The following is a 20,033-nucleotide window of genomic DNA, read 5'->3' as shown; positions in this document are numbered from 1 at the left end:
GTTTTCATAGCAACATGAAAACAAAACTTATTTGAATATAATCATTATTGTCATAAAGCACAAAGATTAAAATTTTAACATAAAATCAAAACAAAAAGAAACCAAATTATTATTCCAGCAAAAATCCTCACGGGTAAAAACAAAATATTGAGTCATGGGAGTTAATTGTAAAAGATCTTAGAGATCATGCTCTTTCGTACATGCTCTCTAATTTAGAAGTCAGAGAGCTTAGCTAATTTTCCCAAGGTCACACAGCATACGTAACAGAATCAGCACCCGAATTCAGATATTATCACTTGTCATTTTTTGACTTCTGAAGATATTGCTCGCTGTTTTGGTACCCAGTATTACCAGTAACCTATTCACGTCCTTCCATATCTCAGTATAAAACTAAGATAATAGTTGTGTATATTACTCTATTCTCTGAGTCACCTTTCTCTTTCCTTCATAAGGTAGTGAAATTTGTACTCAGCCCACACAGACGTAAGCCTGTTAAGAAGGACCAAACTGGGCACTAGATCGGTGAATGTGCCTGGAACAGGAAGTCCACCCAGCCCATGAGTGCACCATCTTGAGTTCTCTGTCCTGCGTTTCTCTCATTAGCTGCATTCTGTCTGTAGCAGGACAGGGATTAGAATGGTCTTCAGAAAGATTCACTCACTTTAATCATCTACATGTATTGAGTTCCGACTCTGTACGTGACACGGTGCTAAGTGCTTTATATGTTACCGTGAGCCCACCTAGCAACTGTCAGCAATTTGAGGGGACAGGACCACAGAAGTCACTACTTACTTGTTCAGTGGCACGTAAGTGGTACGTGGAAAGACTAGGTAGGAGTGGACCCCGGTTCCTGTGACGCTGGAGCATGTGCTCTATCCAGTATAATACCCTGCTTTCGTTTTAAATTCTTTTTAGTACAAAAGTCATCATACGTTTATAAATGAAGTCCAAATTGATAGTGGGGAACTGACATACTGTTACAGTGTCATAAAATATAATTCTAGTGGCAGGAGCACAGGGATGGGACTGACTTGTTAATGTCCAGTATTTTAGGGCCTGTTTTCTATTATGATCCCAGAGTCCAGGGGAAATTTTTAACTTCATGAGAGTAAAGGCTAGTAATAGTCATCACAGTTCCTTTTTTGGACATGCTATTCCTTTATAGAACTGCCTCTGTAAAATTAGTGATTGTTCCTGAATGAGTTATTGTCTTAATCTGCTCAGGCTGCCTTAACAAAATACCATAGGCTGGGTGGCTTTAATAGCAGAAATTTATTTTCTCACAGTGCTGGAGACTGGAAAGTTCAAGCTTAAGGTTCCGACAGGGTTCAGTTTCTGGTGAGAGCTCTTTCTGGCTTGCAGAAGGCTGCTTTGTTCTCACATGAGCATCTGAGCATGAAGAGATGGCGAGAAAGCTCTCTGGTGTGTCATACAAAGACTCTGATCCTATTGTATTAGGGTCCTACCCTTATGATCTCTTTCAGCCATGATGACCTCCTATGAATTTAGGGGAGGCAGGGAGGTAGGATTGGGATGGTGGACACAATTCAGTCCACAGTAGTTGTTGATTTTTTCTCTTGTATTTAAGTCTTATTTCTTGATATAAGATTTTTATATCATCTGTCATCCTTAGGGAATGTTTTAAATAACTAAATGTCTTTGAATTAACTTTGAATTCTTATTAAAATTTCAAAATATCTTATGTATTATCCTTAAGTTTAAAAGTTTGCATGACCGTACTTGGTAACAATCCTAACACTCACCAGCATACTCTGCAATGATTTGACAGTGTTGTTTCTTTTTTTTTTTTTTTTTTTTTTTTTTTACCATTGTTTGCCTATTGTCTATATGACCATTTTAAAAAGATAGTCATTTTAGAGGACTGCAATGGAATCTTCACTTCCTGGCAGAAAATAGAAGTGGCATTCCACTCAATAAGTTTGATAGATAAAGATATGTTCTTCTTTTAAAAAATTATTTGGGGTAAAGGTGTTTATAATCATAATACTGTCTAGCCCTGTTAAGATTTACAACACAACCTTTAACCTTTAAGTTTTAATTTTCTGAATTGAAATCATGATGATGATAATGGCAAAACTGGCAGTCATAACTAATATTTATTGAAAGTTCACTAAGTGCCAAGAACTAGTCCAACTATGTTAAGTGAAATTATTCTTTTAATCCTCATGGTAAATCTATAAGGAAATTCCTATATTTATCCATAATTTACTCTAACAGAAGTGAGAAATAGAGAGGTTAAGACACTTGCAACAACAGGATCAAAAATATAGGAGAAACATGGTTTGTTTGGGGGGTGTATGAGGGGCTGGTTCTACTAGGAGAATGAAAAGGCTATTTTGGATAGCGATACAGAGTAAGGCCAAATAAGGATACTAAGGCTAGGGTTGAGTAGGACTTTAGAAATTAATTTAAATTTAATGAGGAAACAGCTATAAATATTCATGAGCGAGAAAGTGGTCTGATGAAAAGTGGTCTGATTAATTTAAAGAAAATCAATCTGTGAATTAACTGTTATTTACAAATTTTACTTTACTAGTTTTAAAAGTTTTTCTTAATATTTTATGAACATCTTTCTCTTTTGTTGGCTTCTAGAAAGAAATACATTATGTTCATAAATGTCCTCAAAGAAGCTGAATTTTTTTTCAAAACAAGATGTCAGAGTCAAAGACTATATAGTTTGAAAACTGTTAAGAAATAGTTATATCATATTTTATATCCACAAGTTTCAAGGTACAATTCTTTTTTGTTCTTGCCTGTGACCCTCGTATATTGTCAGTGAGAGTATAGATTGGTATGACCTCTGTAGAGGACACTATGATAGTATCTATCAGATTTTAAATGTATATTCCCTTTGACTCAGCAACTCTACCACATAGGTAAGCTCACACATCTACACACAGGTTTGTGATAGTATGATGATATCGCTCAAGGTTCAAATAGGCAAAATACTGGAAACATATGACCTATTAATAAGTATCTAGTTATATAAAATAAGGTATGTAGACATGGAATATTACATAGTCATTAAAAAGTTGTTAGCTTCATGTTTCATGTGTTAGTATGGAAATATCCCTAAGATGTATTTTCAGTGAAATTAGCAATATACAGAGCAGTAGGTGTACTGTGCTGCAGGATGCTTGTGTTTTTACTTTTTTTTACATTTGTAAAAAAAAAAAAAAGGTAGAAGTAGAATGTAAGAGAGTCTAAGGTTAGGAAGACCTTCATTTCACCTTTTAATATTTTGTACTGTTTTAAGTTTTGTCAAAATCTATATCTGTTAATCTGATTTTTTAAATGAATTAAAATGTGTAGGGTCATTAAAAGCCTACCAGTAAGGTATTTCCACATAGGAAATCCAAATGGTATTATGTGCGTGAGTGCGTGTGATCACAGTTAGTGTATCTTAAGAATATGTTAGAATTATATTCTCCATCAGTGACTTTCAGCATGTGTTCTCATTCAGCAAATATTTATTGAGCATATACTATGTGCTTTTACTTAAAGTAAATTTTTAACTTGGGCCCGAGAATTTCTTTAGAACCAGAGGCTTTTAAAATTCGAAAGAATCTTGAAGATTGCCTCATCTTTTAGGCAAGAGAAAACAGGAAGTCAAAATAAACATGTCCAGGGTCTCACCCACCGTTACTGGCAGAGCCAGACCCCTCCCATGCCAGACCCCAGTTCTCTCTGTGCGCCACCCCAAGTGATGTCAGAAGACAAAGTTCACCTTGAATTTGACCTTGTCTTTTTCTTCCCACAAAAGTAAAGTCAATTCAGATCCCTTTCTGGGGATTTGTCTCCTCAAATAAATAGCTTTAGAAAGATTGAATGGTAGCAAAATACAGAATATTTACTATTAAACATTCAGAGGAAACTGAAATGTTCTGAATTTTTATTTTTTAATTAAGAACATTTTAATTTACATGTCATGTAGTGTCCTCAAGGTTTATGCTGTAAATTCGTTAATTTTGTTAGAACACAGTGTTAATAGCTTGTATTAAAGATGTGTTTAGTTATGGCTCAAGGAAGCATCATGTTTTAAAAAAATAGTTTTGTGGGATGTATTTTCCTCTAAAATGAGGAAGGAACGTGTATACGTAAAGAAGCATTTCATCACTGAACACTATTTTTTGAAGTGTGTGTTTTCATTCAGTCTGTGATATTAAGTTGTACATAACTAGATTATGAACTCTTTAGACACAAGATTGGCTGCCTGTTTGAACCCTCACAATGCTTCGCTGACTCAGTATGATATGCTTTTGAGGCATTTAATGTATCTTTCATCAACTGTCAATCTGAGATTTTCTCCCAGATCCTTTAAATGCATCCAGAGAACCAGTGCCGTGTTGAAACAAATGTAGTCACAGCCTTTCAATCTGAAAGATATCACTTTTTTTTTTTAAAAAAAAAAAGAGAAACAGATCATACTATTGGTTTTGAGGGTGCATCATGTTAATATCAGAATTGAGAGCAGAGCACGTGATGTTTACATTATTCTATAATAATGACATCGAACTAGAGGACCGTAGGGGTTCCCAAAGAGTAGAATTCATTGCATCTTCTTCAACTTCCTTGTCAGTATATTAGGCTAAAAATTAGCAGTAGTACTTTTTTTCATGAAAATTTGAGGAAAGCAAAAGCCAAGCTCGGTTAATCCCAAACCAAAGAACCCATATTTATTAAATGTGGGCCAGTTATACAGCCCTAACCGTTTAAGTTTTGAAACAGCCTGTGTTCAGTTTGCCTCATTTTTCCTTCCTAAAGCTGCAAGAGAAATACTCTGGTTAGAAAAAGAAGAGCGAGCCAGACAGCACTACGAAAAGCACCTGGAAGAGCGAAAGAAGAAGTTGGAGGAACAGAGGCTGAAGGAAGAACGGCGGAGGGCTGCCGTGGAGGAAAAGCGAAGGCAGAGACTAGAGGAGGACAAAGTAAGGTGCCGCTCTGGGAAATAGGTGGGAGGCTTGTCTATTTCAAAAAAAAAGCCAGTAAACTTATTGCGAGACTTTCCATTAAGGTGGCGTAAGCAGCTTTACAGATAGTCACAGTGTCAGGGAGAGAATGGTGCGATTGTTATTCTTATTGCCACAGAAACTTTAGAAAGCCATTTATCTGGTCTAAGCCTATAACTTGTTTATGTTCAGTTAATCTATACTGAAGTATCAAGACCAGTCCAAGTAATTGGATTTCTGTAGAGTTTTACCATCGACAAATGTTTTCACATAGATTGTCTCATTTAACCCTTATTCAACCCTTGAATCTTGGCAAAGATGGAAATTTAGACTCAAAATGGTCATACAACTTAATAAGTTTTGCAGTCAGGATTAGTCACATCCTCAGATGCTGAATTCCATTTTTTTGAGTATGGTACCACATGTTTTTAGCTTAAGCTATCATGCTTGTGTAAGTTGATAAAAGCATTACACTCCCAGTAGTAATAATAAGGATCATTTTTTTAGGTACCTACTGTATGCCAAAGGCTTTATCAACTGGGATCTAATGATTTCAATAAGCCACCCAGACTGATATTATTCTCACCTTAAGATAAGGTATAGAGGTTAGGAAAAAGATGAGGTCACAGGAAGTACTACCTACCTCTCACTCCACTGTGCTCAAAGTAGAGCCACAAACAAGCAGGTTCGATCCAGTCATCTGCTCCTCTATTCCGTTTAAGGAACGCCATGAAGCTGTTGTACGACGTACGATGGAAAGGAGCCAGAAGCCAAAACAGAAGCATAACCGGTGGTCATGGGGGGGCACTCTCCATGGCAGCCCCAGCATCCACAGTGCAGGTAAGCAGGCGGCGACCACTTTCAAAAATCGCTGTTTTTTCCCTGAGACAGTCAAGTGCAGTTGCTTCTTTTTTCCGTCTCGTGTTTGCCGAACAAAAATTCCTGCTGAAGTAATTAAACTACAATTAAATGGTGCTGCTTTTGTTTGAGGATAAGAGGGTGATGGAGGTAATAAGGTTCTCTCCCTTAACACAGGCTGCTTTCCTCATTCGTTACACAGTTCCTTGAAGAGAGAGAGATCTATGCAATGTTTCCACATAAGCATGCTGGTTTCAACTCTATGTTATTTTAATTAATTTGCATAGGGTTTCAAGATTATGGAATAGGTTAGCCAGTTATTTTTTTTTTCACTCTAGAAGAGTCATAGTAATATCGAGTAATCAGAATCAATAGTCCGAGCTTATATGTTCTGACCCTAATGTGGATGCAACACTAGTGACCTGTAGGAGACAGTTCAGGTGTCTGAAGCTAGAAATAGTAGTAGAGGTCTAAACTATTTCCTTGTTCTTAAATGGACGTAAAACCCTGAAATCCGGAATTAGTGAAAGGCTTTATTTTTGTACTGTAAATTCAATACACCTTCAATTTTATATAATGTGTCAGTTCTTTTTCATTTTCGTGAGTCTGATAACCTTTCTTTTTTTGTTGTTATTATTTGCTTTGAAAAAATCATTGTCTTACATTCTGTCCCCAGGTGGTTTTGTTGAATCATCATTCACCTTTCTCGATTTAGCAGGCCTGGACCACCACTTCACAACTTTTGGTGGTACTAGAAAATCTGGTACAGACCTCCTTGTGATTGCTGATTGCCTGAGCTGTAGCTAGCACCTCAGACCTAGGGCCAGAGTTCATCAATAGTTGAACCATCACACCTTAGTCATAATGCTTGCTTGATATCTTATTGCATAGACCTAGATCTGGGATATAGCACAGTGTTTCCTAAGTGCGTGTTATAACTCAGGTGACATAAAGGTCTTGAAATAATAACATATGATGTGTTTACATTCTCCTTGAATGATCATTTTAGATCAAACTTTTTAAAAAATGTTTCTCAGCTAATAAATTGCCTGGGATCGAAGTACATCCAATTCGGTTCCCCTCCCCACCTCCACTCAGTACTGCTGCTGCCACTTTTCATTTTAATCTAAATGCTATGGATTTTTATTTTTTAGTTTGCTACATTCTTTTTCATTCCTAACAGTGTATCTTCTATAACCCCTTCATTTAAAAAAAATCTAAAATCTTATTACCACAACATACTTTCCTATGACAGTGAACAAAAATTGAAAGCACTTTTTTTCTTCGCTCTTCACAACCAGTGGTATTTGGTGGAGCACATTTCAAATCTGTGATCATAGGCTCATTTATGTATGATATTTCATTCTAGGGATAGTTTTACATGTCCCATGCAGAAGAGCTGACGCGGTATATATTTTTATAACTTTACTGGTTTTTCTTTTACTTGGTGTCATGTTTTACACATATATGGCAGAAGTATATCCTGTTAACAGATTTGCAATATTTTTGAGGGGAAATAAAGTTACTTAGATTTCATTCTTGCTTTCACACTCAGAGATCAATATATGACCTTTATTACTGCCACTCAATGCAAGAGAAATTAGTATTTGTAACCTGTTGAGTAGAATCCATTTTTATAAGGGCTGTGAATTAGAGGAAATTGCTGCTATACTAAAGCAGAGAAGTTTGGAAATAATGGGAATTTGCCCAAATTCTTAAAGGTCAGAATGATCCGCTGTGATCTTGAGAGCAGCAACCAAGTCTTACTCATTTTGAATATCTTACTATACAACAATATCCGATTCATGATAGGTACGCAGTCAGTGTTGTTTGCTGACCAACCAACAGATCCTAGAAATTAAATTTAATCTAGATTAAATTGGTGTGTTTGACTGCTCACATGTCAACTAACACTGATCTATAAAACCTTATACTTTTTAAACCAATTCTTCGTAAATACTTTTGTTAATTTGTGTTTTGTTCACTGAGAAAAAGAAATGATTAAACATTGTCTAATTATATATTAAGTAATATAATAAACACATGTTATACCTCCAGAATTTTAACCATGCAGGATGGGTCTACATGTAGACAGTTTTCTTACCAACTAGAGCTTAAATTTAAAGCAATATCAGAAAATGACTTTTAAAAACCCACCTGGAAATGACTTCTATTATCCTCCCTCGTACCCTTGAACCTCACATTTAATCAAGATATTCCTTTCAATATTTTACCTTAAATCTTTTCTTTATGTTAGGATTGCCCTAAGGACCTATCAGTTAATTGCAAATTTGAGTCACAGGAATTACATTCATTTTTTTTTTTTTAATAATTGCTTCAACTATAAAATGATCCCCAATAGGAGATAGGAATATTCTGGGGAAGTTTACTACAAAATTTTTACTACCAAGGATAAACCAGTGGGAATTGGGTTTTCAAGGCCTCTCCCACAAGGAATATTTTGGTTTGTTTTCAGTTTTAGAAGTGAGCAATAGAAAATCATACAAAGTAAAGCAAAACCCTTTAACTCTGACTATTACATGTCAGAACACCCACCTGCCCCCTAGATAAATATAATGAGATTTTTTGGCTTTTATTTTATGCAATCATATTCCAGGAATATGGTTTATGCTAATGAGGATTGTTATTACTTGGTTCCACTGTATAGACAGCAAACTAACAGCTAATTTTTGCCTTTTAAATGGCTACTATTTCTCTTCTGACTTGAACTTTAAGAATTGCTCTAAAATTGCTTAACTGCAGGATGAACAATATTTTTAATAAAGAGAAAGAATTCCGATTTTCTTTATATTGCTGTCAGCTTATTGGGCAACTTTGTAGGCTCTTTCTACATTTGTAAACCACACTAAACTCTGTCATGGAAACAGAGATGTGGTTCTTAGTAGACTTTTAAAAAAGAAATTCCATAGTGGCCACTTTTCTTTCTTTCTTGTTAATCTATTTTTCTATAATGAACTTTAATGCCCTGGATAAAATGACTCTACAAGCAGAGGTATCAACAAATGCGCAGAACCTGGTGTTCTTTCTCTTCTAGTGTTTGCATTCTGTTTTATCAGCACTGTTACTACCCCATTGTCTCAACTTTGGGAAACTATAATGGCACTCACTCTTACGGTCCTTTCTTTGCTTCACACTCTACCTCCGTTATATTAGTTGCTCTCCACTGACCTTCATCCATTTATTGTATAACATATGCCTGAATTTCTCTGGCTGACAAACTAGTGAGCAGAGTATTTATTTTATCCTATTAAAAAAATGAATTTTATTTCTAGCCTTTAAGTTACCTTTAAAAATGTCCACTTAGAAAACTGTGCTATTATGAAAGATCTAGTAATAGAGCGGAAAGCATCCAATCCTAGTTTTTCCTTCCATCAGCGAACTAGGAAATTGCAATCCTGCATGCTGGCTGTCAATTAGCATTATCTCCATTTGTTTTAGATCCAGACAGGCGGTCAGTTTCCACCATGAATCTTTCGAAACATGTTGATCCCGTCATTAGCAAGCGGCTCTCCTCTTCATCTGCAACTTTACTAAATTCTCCAGATAGAGGTACAGTGAAAAGGAAAACAAAAGTGTTCTGTTATTTACTTAATGCTTTTTTTTCTGGATGTTTACAGATAAAAATAAGCATCTGAAGTTGCTTTCCCTACGTTTCTTAAATAGGAAGAAAAAAACTTCAGAGTAAAAAAGCAATAAACGGCTGAGCAGCATTTTCCTTGCGACAAGAACATTTCTCATTTTAGAACTTGGCTGAATGATTGCATTTAGCAGTGATGAAAGCGGTGCTTCTCTCAACTCTTTAGTAAATGAGTTTACAGCTCCAGAAATCACCCACTTATCCACCAACATGCAAATAATCTGTTATGAACATTTATTTTACTTCAATCATGTTGTCTTTGACTTTTCATCTGTACTTTGGGAATTCCAGGCTTCGACTCTCTAAAAAAATTACTTCTTAATTGATTCATGTTGGTAGATTTCACTTTGCTAATTTAGTTCTCATTTAACCAAACCTTTCTTACTGCATTTCTTATGTGTGTGATTGGTTTTTTGGTTTCCATTCTTTCACTTTTAAGGGATTTGGCCTAACATCAAAAATATCATCAGCCTCCTAAAAATTTTAATAGTCCTAGTCATCCAATTAATACTTTATTTTAGTTTTGATTTTTATTCGTCCCATGGATTTACAGTACATGAATGTTATTTATAAAATGAAAGTTTTCTTTTACATATTTATATATCACAGTAGGAAAAAGCAAACTTTTAAGATAAGCTACTTGGTTTACATAACTAAAATGATTTTAAATTAAAAAAAAAAAAGAATTATTGTGCAATATAAAAATACATGCTCTTTAAAAGTAACAAGTTGTGGTTACTTTAAGTGTTTTATTAAGAAACTGATTGGGAAAGGTTCAGTGTTTATAATCTTTAAAAAGGAATGTAACAACGTGTGCATGTTCTGTATGTGTGTATGTGTATTTATATATTTTATATTGTGTAAAATCTAATGTGTCGTTGTAATGTAAAATATTATATGTGTTGATGTTGTTTTAGAACTAATCTCTTAAAGCAGTAAATGTTTGAACAATTTCCTATTCTTGCCTTTTAACTTAAACCATTCCTTTTTTTTTTTAACCTAATTTGCCTAAATCAATATTAGACATGTAGTCAAATTAGGGACCTTATATATGTGTTAGAGAAAAGTATTATGAATTAAAATTCCTTTCATAAATAGCCTTTACTTTCAAATTCATTCCCCTAATGTAACGTTAAATGTAGCACGTGAATGCTAGGCTTACAGTTATCTACTTATCTTTTTTTTGGAACTGGTTATTTACTCAGTACTTTAATTTTACACTTTGGTGAATCTGGATCTAAGGCAAACTACAGTGGAGATTCTACCGTACTTTTAAGTTAAAGTAAACCTTGCTTACTGCCTCCTGCAGTCCCACAGCTGAAACTGGGGTAAGATTTGGAGCGGGAGATGGACAATAAACCAGACAATATCCTGTCCATGCTTCTGTGGAATGACGGTGCTGTGTCAACTAGAAATAAGATGTTTTATAGATTCTGCATTATAGTATCTGATCAGATAGTCTTAAGAAATAGGATCTTAGAACTGGGGAAAAAAGTCGTTGGATGGCCCATCTATGCCATTTGGAACAAGAATCCCTAAGAGGTGAAGGGCCTGAATGGATATCCTTTGGGCTGACTGTTGAAGTAGAGTGACTAAACAGAGGTCACCAGCTCCTAACCCATATTGTTGCTACGCTGTATCTTCAGGTTTTTACCTTCATGGATGTCCTTCCTTAGATCAGCCCTGACACTGTGCATTCTTCCTTTGGATGAGGTTAAAGGTCAAGGGAAGTTCAATAACCAGTTCATAGCTAGGGTCGGGAAACTGCCCCTCGAATCATAGTACAGGCCTATAATATTGACTATTAAGCAGGACTAATAAGATAGGAAAGAAAGCACTCAATTTAGGAGTTCTGCTTCTCTAACTCCTTGATCAAAAGAACTGTGAATCAGTTCCTGAATCTGACATGCAAAGTTAACCTGGAAGGAAGATTCACTTCATCCAGGGACTCTCATATAGTCCAGGAAGCAAAATTTTTTTTAAGTTAGGCAAAACCCTCAGGAGGATGGTGAGAGGGTTAAGCCTTTCAATGAGAATAAAAATTCTTCTGAATTTGAACTTCTCTAATTTAGAAATTTAGGTATTTCATTTACTTTCTTTTCTGCTGATATTAAAACTTGGTCATGCTTTTAGCAAATTGGAAAGCATCCTTATCAAATTATTAAATTAGAGGCTTTTACAGGCAAATCTGTTAGAGGGTATTATAGTATTACTAGATTGTTTGAGCCTTTCAGCCCCACAGCACAGGCCTTAAAGCTATTAAATTGAGGCTCTGATACTATCAGGGTTGACATTCAGCTGTATTGCTCTGTCGATTATTAAAAATACTGAAATATTTCCTTACCAGCTGATAAATATCTACTTTCCCAAGCTGGGCTTTGCCCGGCCCCCCAGAGCTAATGAGTAGTATCCATTAGCCCTGTGCCTATGCCCTACCAGTTTTTAAATATTTTTATTATTACACTTGAATATAGTGTCACATAGACTGATAAAATAACCTCAGTTATTTTACCAAAGATCTATAATTGCTGCAATAGAGAGAATATTGCCACTGGAAATTTTTGCATTAAAGATGTTTCTTATTAACTTAAGCTACCTGTTTAACCAGCTTTTTCCTCAAGAACGAAGAATTAGCAGCTTGATAAAAGCAAAAATGAAGTTGCCTACTCTTTGCTTAAAATTAGTTGATATATTTTTTCCTAAAATCTAGGACAGAGGACAGGGTGAGGTAGACCTCAAACTGATCTGCCCATCATCATCTTCTGTTTGACCTGAGAAGCGGCTTTTATTCTTTTCATTTGAATTGATCGCCCTCATTTTAAAAATGGAAGATTTCATGTGCCACTTAGGTTTTCTACTCTTAATGAAAAAACAGAACCTGACAACACTTGCCTCCTTTCTGCATGGCACCCGTCACCTGGAACCGAGTAGTGGTTTCCTGCTCCCGGAGGAGCGTGGAAGTACAAACATCTTATGTTTGTTTGCCTCCTCTGGTCCAGCGGTCTATTATGGCAATTGTTAATATCTCATTTTTAAGTGCTTAAATAGGATTGATACTGTAGAGTTGTTTCATGAGAATATCTTTTCCTTCAGAAGCTTATCATCTTAAAGCCTAGCTCCTCTAGGTGGGGAAAAAGAAACCAGTAAACTAACTCTTCTGTCCTAATTTTTACTAAAATGTTATCTTATGAAAGATTCTGTCTCTTTATTCCTCAGGGCATAGTTGTGAGTGTGGTGGAAATGTATTTCTCTTAGCAAAATCTTTCATTCACTGTGTCAAAGATAAAAAACAAATATCTTTGGATTTGCTTTAAACACAAATCAAAGGGTTTTAATGATCTTCATTTAAGGCAAATTCTTTGATTGATGCCTTAAAGACTCACAGAAATAAAGTAATTGAACTTCTTAGTCAAGCGGGGGAAAAAGACATGTCTTCTCAAAGATAAACCATCTCTGCAGTCCTAAGCCAGTCACCCTGCAGAGTTTAAGAAAGAAAACATTCATCTCTTCTTCCCTTTCTCATCTACTAAAAATGTAGTTCTGTTGAAGATTTTCATTTGATCCTAATCACTTTCCCCTATTGATCTTATTCTATGAATGTATAATTTACATTATATTCACTTGATACTCACATACACACTGCCATACTATAGTTTATAATTAGCTCATATCCCATTGTACACATGCTTACTACCTGTGTAAACTATTACATTAGTTTATATAGCAGATATTTTTATTAATGTCTTAATGTCAGATCAGATTTGATTTAGCCATGAAGCTTCTCCTAACAAACAGAAAATCTAACAAACAATTCAATAATTCTTAAGTTCACCAGAGCCTTGGTCAAAATAGCCACTTTTCTAAAATGAAGTCCGATAGTTAAGAGTCTTATTGAGGTTGGTACCTATTCCAAATAGGAGTAAATATTTTCTATAACATTTAAAATAGATGGCTTCTATTAACTAAAACTAATTTCCTAGAATTTAAATATCATTTCTTTAAAATATGACATATAAAAGATTGTTTTAAGAACAGTTGCTCCAGAGGCAAGGGGACTTTCCCCTGCTGTTTATAGTGTGGAACAGGGTGGCCTTGTCAGGTTTGGACAGTTTTAAAGACTTTTAGAAGTGACTTGAAAGTATGTTCTAATTTAGAGCTCTTTGATCACTTTAGTGGTATTTGTAGGATTTTGCAAGCTGCGTCTTTGGTACTTTAGGAAAGTAGCTTCTGTATTTTTATGGGTCATTACTGGAAGCTAACATAAGCAAAGTAATTTATAATTGGCATGCCTTTCCTAACAATGGACTTGCCATGCCCCAATATACTTTGGGACCTTACTTTATTGCATTATTTTAAATTTATTTTCCGGATCTTTTACACATTCACTAGTAATCTCCAGTATTACATTTATATTGAATTTTGGCTTTTCTTTTTAATTTTATCTTGCTTCAATTTTACTCTTATCCTCCACCAAAATTTTTACGTTGTTGCCAAACAGGAAGCTGAAAAAACCTGGATAGCTGAATGAAAAAATAAAAAGGAAATTCTATACAGAACTCTTTATGAGTCCTCTTTTATTATATTTGATTTCCCCCAATTGCTCAAGTAGCAATTCATGGAGATCTAGCAAAGTTTAATGGTAATCCTGTCTATCTTTATTTATATATAAATCTAGCTTGCATTAAACTGCTATAGCCTCTGTTAGACTTGATTATTTAGGGCAAGGGTCTTCAACCCCCAGGCCGTGAACTAGTAATGGTCAGTGGCCAGTTAGAAACTGGCCCTCAGAGCAGAAAGTGAGTGGCGGGCCAGTGAGAAATCTTCATCTGTGTTTGCAGCCACTCCCCAGCACTACCATCACCACCTCAGCTTCACCTCAGATCATCAGGCATTAGATTCTCATTAGGAGCACTGGTTCCTGGTGCCAAAGAGGTTGGGGACCGCTGATTTAGGGTACTTAGGAAGGCCTTTGGCGGAGCTGTGTACCATCAGTCCACTGCCCATCCTGATGAGGGCAGATGTGTATGACTGGAGTCGGTGATATGTGCCAAACCTGTAATTGAAATAACATTCCTGTTTTGTTACCTGTTGACTACTAAAAGAGGGTGGTTAGCAAAATCTGCATCCATAGAAATAATACAGAGCCTGCCACAAACAACATTGGAAGAAAGGCAACACTATAGAATAACTGCTCCTTTGGGCAGGGTTCCTGCCGCCCTGATTCTTCACCACCTGTCCTCTCTGGAGAGCCGGCTCTCTCTAAGGCCCGGCATTGGGAGCAATAGGTGTGATACTCTGTGCCCTCTTGCCCCTGGAAAGAATGCCTGCTAACATCTTGCTTATGTGGTGACATTTAGCTCGCCGCCTGCAGCTCAGCCCATGGGAGAGCAGCGTTGTTAACAGACTGCTGACGCCCACACATTCGTTCCTGGCCAGAAGTAAAAGTACAGCTGCCTTGTCTGGAGATACAGGTAAAATTGTCAAGGTGCAACTTTCCTGGTGAGGTAAAGTCCTCCTTTTGAAGCATATCTGGGCCTCCAATAATTATCCAATCACATCTCTGATTTTCCTAATGTGTGCCTCTCTCTTTTCTGGGTAGAATGGCTTTGAAAATGTGTCTATTGGTGTGGGTTTCATGCCTCTGGCATTGTTTTCTCTTAGTATCCATCTTAGCATCTTATCTGGACCACCAGATGCCAGGCAGACAAAGGATACCCCACCCTGTGATCAGAGGCTTCAGAGGTTTCTGTCTGTTCATAGCATTGCTAGAAAAACATATCCCTTCCCTGCCTTACTTTCTGTCCCTGCATCTAAGCAGAAGATCAGCAGTAGAAATAATTTAATATAATAACATATGGACTTGGGGATAAAATCAAGGCACAGGCCGATTTAAGCATAGAGTTTTATAGTGTGGCTGTAGGCTCCCTACGTACCCTCCCTTTGCCAGTCTTTTATGTGTGATCTAGGAAGAGTACCCTTGCACAACTCTAAGACTTTTGGAGAAGGGTAATTATAGTGTTCTTATTTGTTACGCACTTTGATAATATGTAAAATGTGCCAAGCACTGGTTATTATAATTAATTATAACTTCTCTACTTTTTCGAAATATAAAAAGTGCCCGAATGAGCCAATTAATTTAATGAGAAGTTAATGTGCAGCCTACATCTAGCTAGAAATAGGCTCTTGGCAACATCTTTCTGGTGGTGAGTTGATTTGAGTTTTCCCGAATATCTTTGGGCACAATTAGTATGTATAACCAGTCTACCGGCCCTCATCTTTGGCACTTAGAAAATTGTATACTCTCTTCGTAAAGTTCCCTTTTAAAAAATGCTTTGCCTCTGCAGACCTCTTCATGATCATTAGCCCTCCTTACAAATAACTCTTGGTGCCTTTATGATATCTTTCATCTATGGTACCCAATGAGCTAATATCAACATGAATTCTCATAGTGCCCTTGGGAGGCAGTCAAGAAAGCAAGTGCAGGCATTCCTACCACCTGCCCGTGGAAACCAAATGCAGTGACAGAGATCGACTTACACCAGAGCCACTTAGAAAATCAGTGGGCTGGATCTTAAACATGCTTGCCCTCCATCCTCGGCACCCTGCGTGATGCTGTGTGTGCAGTTGTGCATTCAACTAGCTGGACCACAGGGTTCTGTGTTTTCCATAAAATTATTCTTTTGCCAGTTGTCATGTTGCATCTGAAATTTTTCTGGAAGAAAAAAATATACAGCTTATTTCAAGATAGTATGCCATTCATAGGCGTAAAAAAATAAACATTTATATAAGTCATGGAAGTATTTCTTTGTGTCCAGCTAATTGAAGAACCTTTAAAACTGCTTTTCAATTCTATTTCATAGGATATAAATAATAGTTAATGGCTATCATGCTTATGAATCTCCACATTGTATGTTTTCATACTAAAGGACTGCCTCACAGCTAGAAAATTGTCTTTCTTTGTTATTTCTGTCATCACTAACTTTTGTCAATTCTTTCACTCTTCCTCTAGTCTTTTCCAACACCACTTCCTCATTTTCCATTCATTCTACTTGCCCATCTTCCCGCCTTCCTTCATTATTCTGCTCAATCAGGTGCTTTTTATCTGCTTTTTATATAGCTTTTCTTTACTTTGCAACTTTTCCATTCTCCTTTCACAAATTGGTACATTTCTCTAATTTACTTTAGTGAGGTAATGCATAACCTTTCCTTGAGTTGCCTGTTTTATTAATACTTTCCTTGGATCATTGTTACCTGTCATTGCATTGATACAGCTTATGTTTAATGAACCAAAATTGTTGGTTTTTAAAACTTTTCATTTGAAGTCATATATGTCAACATCTCTTACATTTATATTGTCAAAAACACTTTTTCCATCTACTCGTCAATTTTCTTTCTTGTCTTTCTTTCCATTTTAGTGTTGTCTCTTGAATTCAGCTTATATCCAATTGCCATTGGCAAGAGGATGACTTATATCCAGAGCCAGGGTTACAAAAGCAAATCAAAACAGTCATCCTTACCCCTAAGATGTTCACTGATTGCCCACTCCCAGAACAAGCAATAAGAGCAGAAATCAGAGTCTCATATCTCTCATTTGTGACTTCGGCTTTGGGTTGACTTTTTCATGCCCATGTTTTAAAAAACATTAAAACTACATGTGATTATTAGAGCTCAGGATTAAATGAGTTAATACATGTAAAATGCTTAGAATGGTGCCTGCACATATTAGGCACTCAATAAATATTAATTCTATCATATATTGTTTCTATTTCCTATGCTGCACTCCAGCCTCTCAAACTGCATTATCTTTTCTCCGCACCCATTATTTCATATAGAAAATCTTGAATGATCTAAATCGATGCATGCTTGCTACCAAGAGTAGAAGGAAATGCAGATATTGTGGAAGACTTTCCCAAAGACGTTACCATAAAAGAATTTTTGTGTTTAATAAAACTACTTAGGGATATGGGGCAGGGTGGGGGAGGGGTAGACAGTAGTTGCTATTCAGAACAACAATGAGAATCTCATGAAATGTAATAGCCTTAGAAGGAATTGATAATGTCTAGTTTAGCCAGGCAGTGTTTCTTGAACAATTAAATTGGAAAATTTTTGTATAGACTGCACTAGACAGGTTTAAGGTATTTTCATCCTTCGATTAATGTTGGCTGGCTACCATAATAAAGAATGAGCCAAAGGCATGATGGGATTGGCTTACATCCAGGATCATCTCAGAAATGCTCTATAGACACCCCCTGAAATTACTGTTTTCCCTAGAGAGAAAAGAAATTATGTTTCTGTGCTTCATTCCTTTTTCAGTGTCATAACCATGGCCACAGAGCAGGGCCACTGTCAAGAGTTTCTTGATCCTTCAGCAAGGTTAATGGCCTCTGGCCATGCCATAGGCAATGTGTGGCTCTCCTGGTCATTAATCCCACAGAAATACCTTGTGCCAGGATGTTATTCTTTACATGTATTTGATTGGCTTGGAAGAGTTTTGCATTAATGATCTCTTTCCTTGTCTGGGAAATGCAAATGCTTTGCTGTGGCACTGGAGGAGAGGTTATTTTCAAATTGTTTTCCCTGCAGTCACAGCAAGACAAATGACAGAAAGTTCTCCCTTCTCACTATACCAAAGAATCTTCCCTCATCATTAAGGTTTGAAGCAAAGATTTGTGTAAACTCTCAGATATGACACACATTTTTTTTTTAAGGAGAACCGAGGGAATGTAAAATGTTTAGATTTATCCTGAAGAAACAGAGGTCTGTTTTCAGATGATAGGAAAAGAGAATGAAGTTTCCAATCTATTCACTGCCTTAACTGATCAGTGAAAACCGGAAGATACTGCCAGGCATTTGATGAGAGCACGCGAATAAACTTGCAATCCGATCAACTGTCTATCTACAAATTAAACCAAGATAACATATTTTTTTAACTCTAATTCTGAAATTAAGGTTGTCATGAATTTGTCTTGTGGACTTTTGAGTTTTTAATTTATTAATACTGTTACATTCAACTGATATAATGGTCTCTTTAAAGGGTTGCTACCATGGCTAGGCTTGGGTAAAATCATTTTATGACATGGTCTAAATACATACAGTTCTCATCAGTAGTCATTTAAGTGTCTTACTTTTGCTGGAAAATGAGATTTCTGGACCAGATCTGAAAATGAACTTTGCAGCCATAGTAACCACACTTCAGATACCTATGCAGTGTTACATGAATGTTTTTAAACCCATTATTGCTCAGAATCGCTTGATGACTGACTTTATTTCTTTGAAAGTGAATGGTCAGAAACTTTGTGGTTTTTCAAAAAATATTCCACCTTGAATAAAATGATAAAAGCTATTCATGATTCAACTTTATTTTTGGCAATTTTAACATATTTATGTTCTATTCACCATTTTGAATGATGACACCCTTTTTACCCATGTGTTCTGCTGCGTGTTATGAACCATCAAATGCCTTGGCTTTGGGGAAAACCCAGAAGCATGCATTTGATTCGCCTTTAAGTGGATAAAGCATTCACAGAAATTTTTTTTCCTGGAAATTATTAGTTATCCTTGAAACAAGTCTTAACATCTGGTAAGACTTGGTTGTTTAAAACTTCAGTTGCTTTTTTCTCACTGGCTGTTGAACTTTATTCCCGAAATAGTTGCTTGCCTGTTTGCTCGCTTCCTGTCTTTATGCCCTTTGTTCCGTCTTACAGCTAATTAGGAAAAATCTGATTATAAACAGTCCTTATATAAAAATTATCTACTACTAATGTAGCATTTTACCAGAACCATCAGTCTATAGGAATAGAAGGTCATTGCTTTCTATAATTATTGGATTACATCTATATCTTTAATCGGTATTTAAAGAACAAAAGAGCTTATATATTCCAGATTTTTCATTTGAACACGCCTCTCTTTTGGACACACCGTAAACTAATAGGGCTGGAGTATGATGGTTCTGGACACCTTTAGGTAATAACATCTTCTTCCTACTTTTCTCTCTATCTCTGCTTTGCTCCTTTTCCTGAACCTGCTTTTGGCTTTCCTTCAACTGCTCTTCTGACACTCTTGTGTGTAAAACAATCACCTGCACCCTAGTTATCCCCATTTGTCCTCGTTCAGCATCTTGCAGCCCCATCAACATCATGTCCTACAAAGCTGCACACTCTAGAAATCCGATGGATCGACCAAAATTCTTTGTAACTCCACCTGAGGGCTCTGCGCGAAGGAGGACTGTTCATGGCACAGCGGTGAGTAGCCGTTGGGAGCGGCCGGGCGAGTCTGTGCTATTTCTGTGCAGAGTAGACAGCACCCCAAGGTGCAGTGTGGGTGTAAGATTGGGAAGTGGCGACATTCACCATCCCATCTATCCTACCAGTCCTGAATTTGGCTGGCTGGGCGGTAGTGTCCCCATGCTTCCTCTCCTCATGGAGATTTTACTCCCCCTAAAAATTTGAATTTGAAAGTGAAAACCGTCCTTTGTCTGAGTGTGTATGAGTGACTAAACTATCCCGATGGTGTCATTGTACAAATAGGTGCAGGGTCAGCATACTTTT

General features: G+C 36.5%; 1 protein-coding gene across 12 annotated transcripts in view; it reads left to right on the top strand.

The window, feature by feature from the left end:
• Nucleotides 1–20,033, top strand: part of MAP7 (microtubule associated protein 7) — a 151,979-nt gene that overhangs the window by 108,779 nt on the left and 23,167 nt on the right. For 5 of the 12 annotated variants that reach the window (XM_016165847.2, XM_036221973.1, XM_036221967.1 and 2 more), the window contains 5 exons: nt 4,786–4,949; nt 5,693–5,810; nt 9,288–9,398; nt 14,844–14,957; nt 19,600–19,727. In XM_016165847.2, the coding sequence (XP_016021333.2) occupies nt 4,786–4,949; nt 5,693–5,810; nt 9,288–9,398; nt 14,844–14,957; nt 19,600–19,727 (635 nt within the window). Of the gene's footprint in view, nt 1–4,785; nt 4,950–5,692; nt 5,811–9,287; nt 9,399–14,843; nt 14,958–19,575; nt 19,728–20,033 lie in introns of all 12 variants that reach the window. The other 7 variants (XM_036221968.1, XM_036221964.1, XM_036221963.1 and 4 more) reach the window with 3 other exon arrangements.

The sequence above is a fragment of the Rousettus aegyptiacus genome, unplaced genomic scaffold (genome assembly GCF_014176215.1).
Source record: "Rousettus aegyptiacus isolate mRouAeg1 unplaced genomic scaffold, mRouAeg1.p scaffold_m13_p_1, whole genome shotgun sequence".
Taxonomy (NCBI): Eukaryota; Metazoa; Chordata; class Mammalia; order Chiroptera; family Pteropodidae; genus Rousettus; species Rousettus aegyptiacus.
Note: the sequence above shows the minus strand (reverse complement) of the source record. Positions and strands in the feature narration are given on the sequence as shown.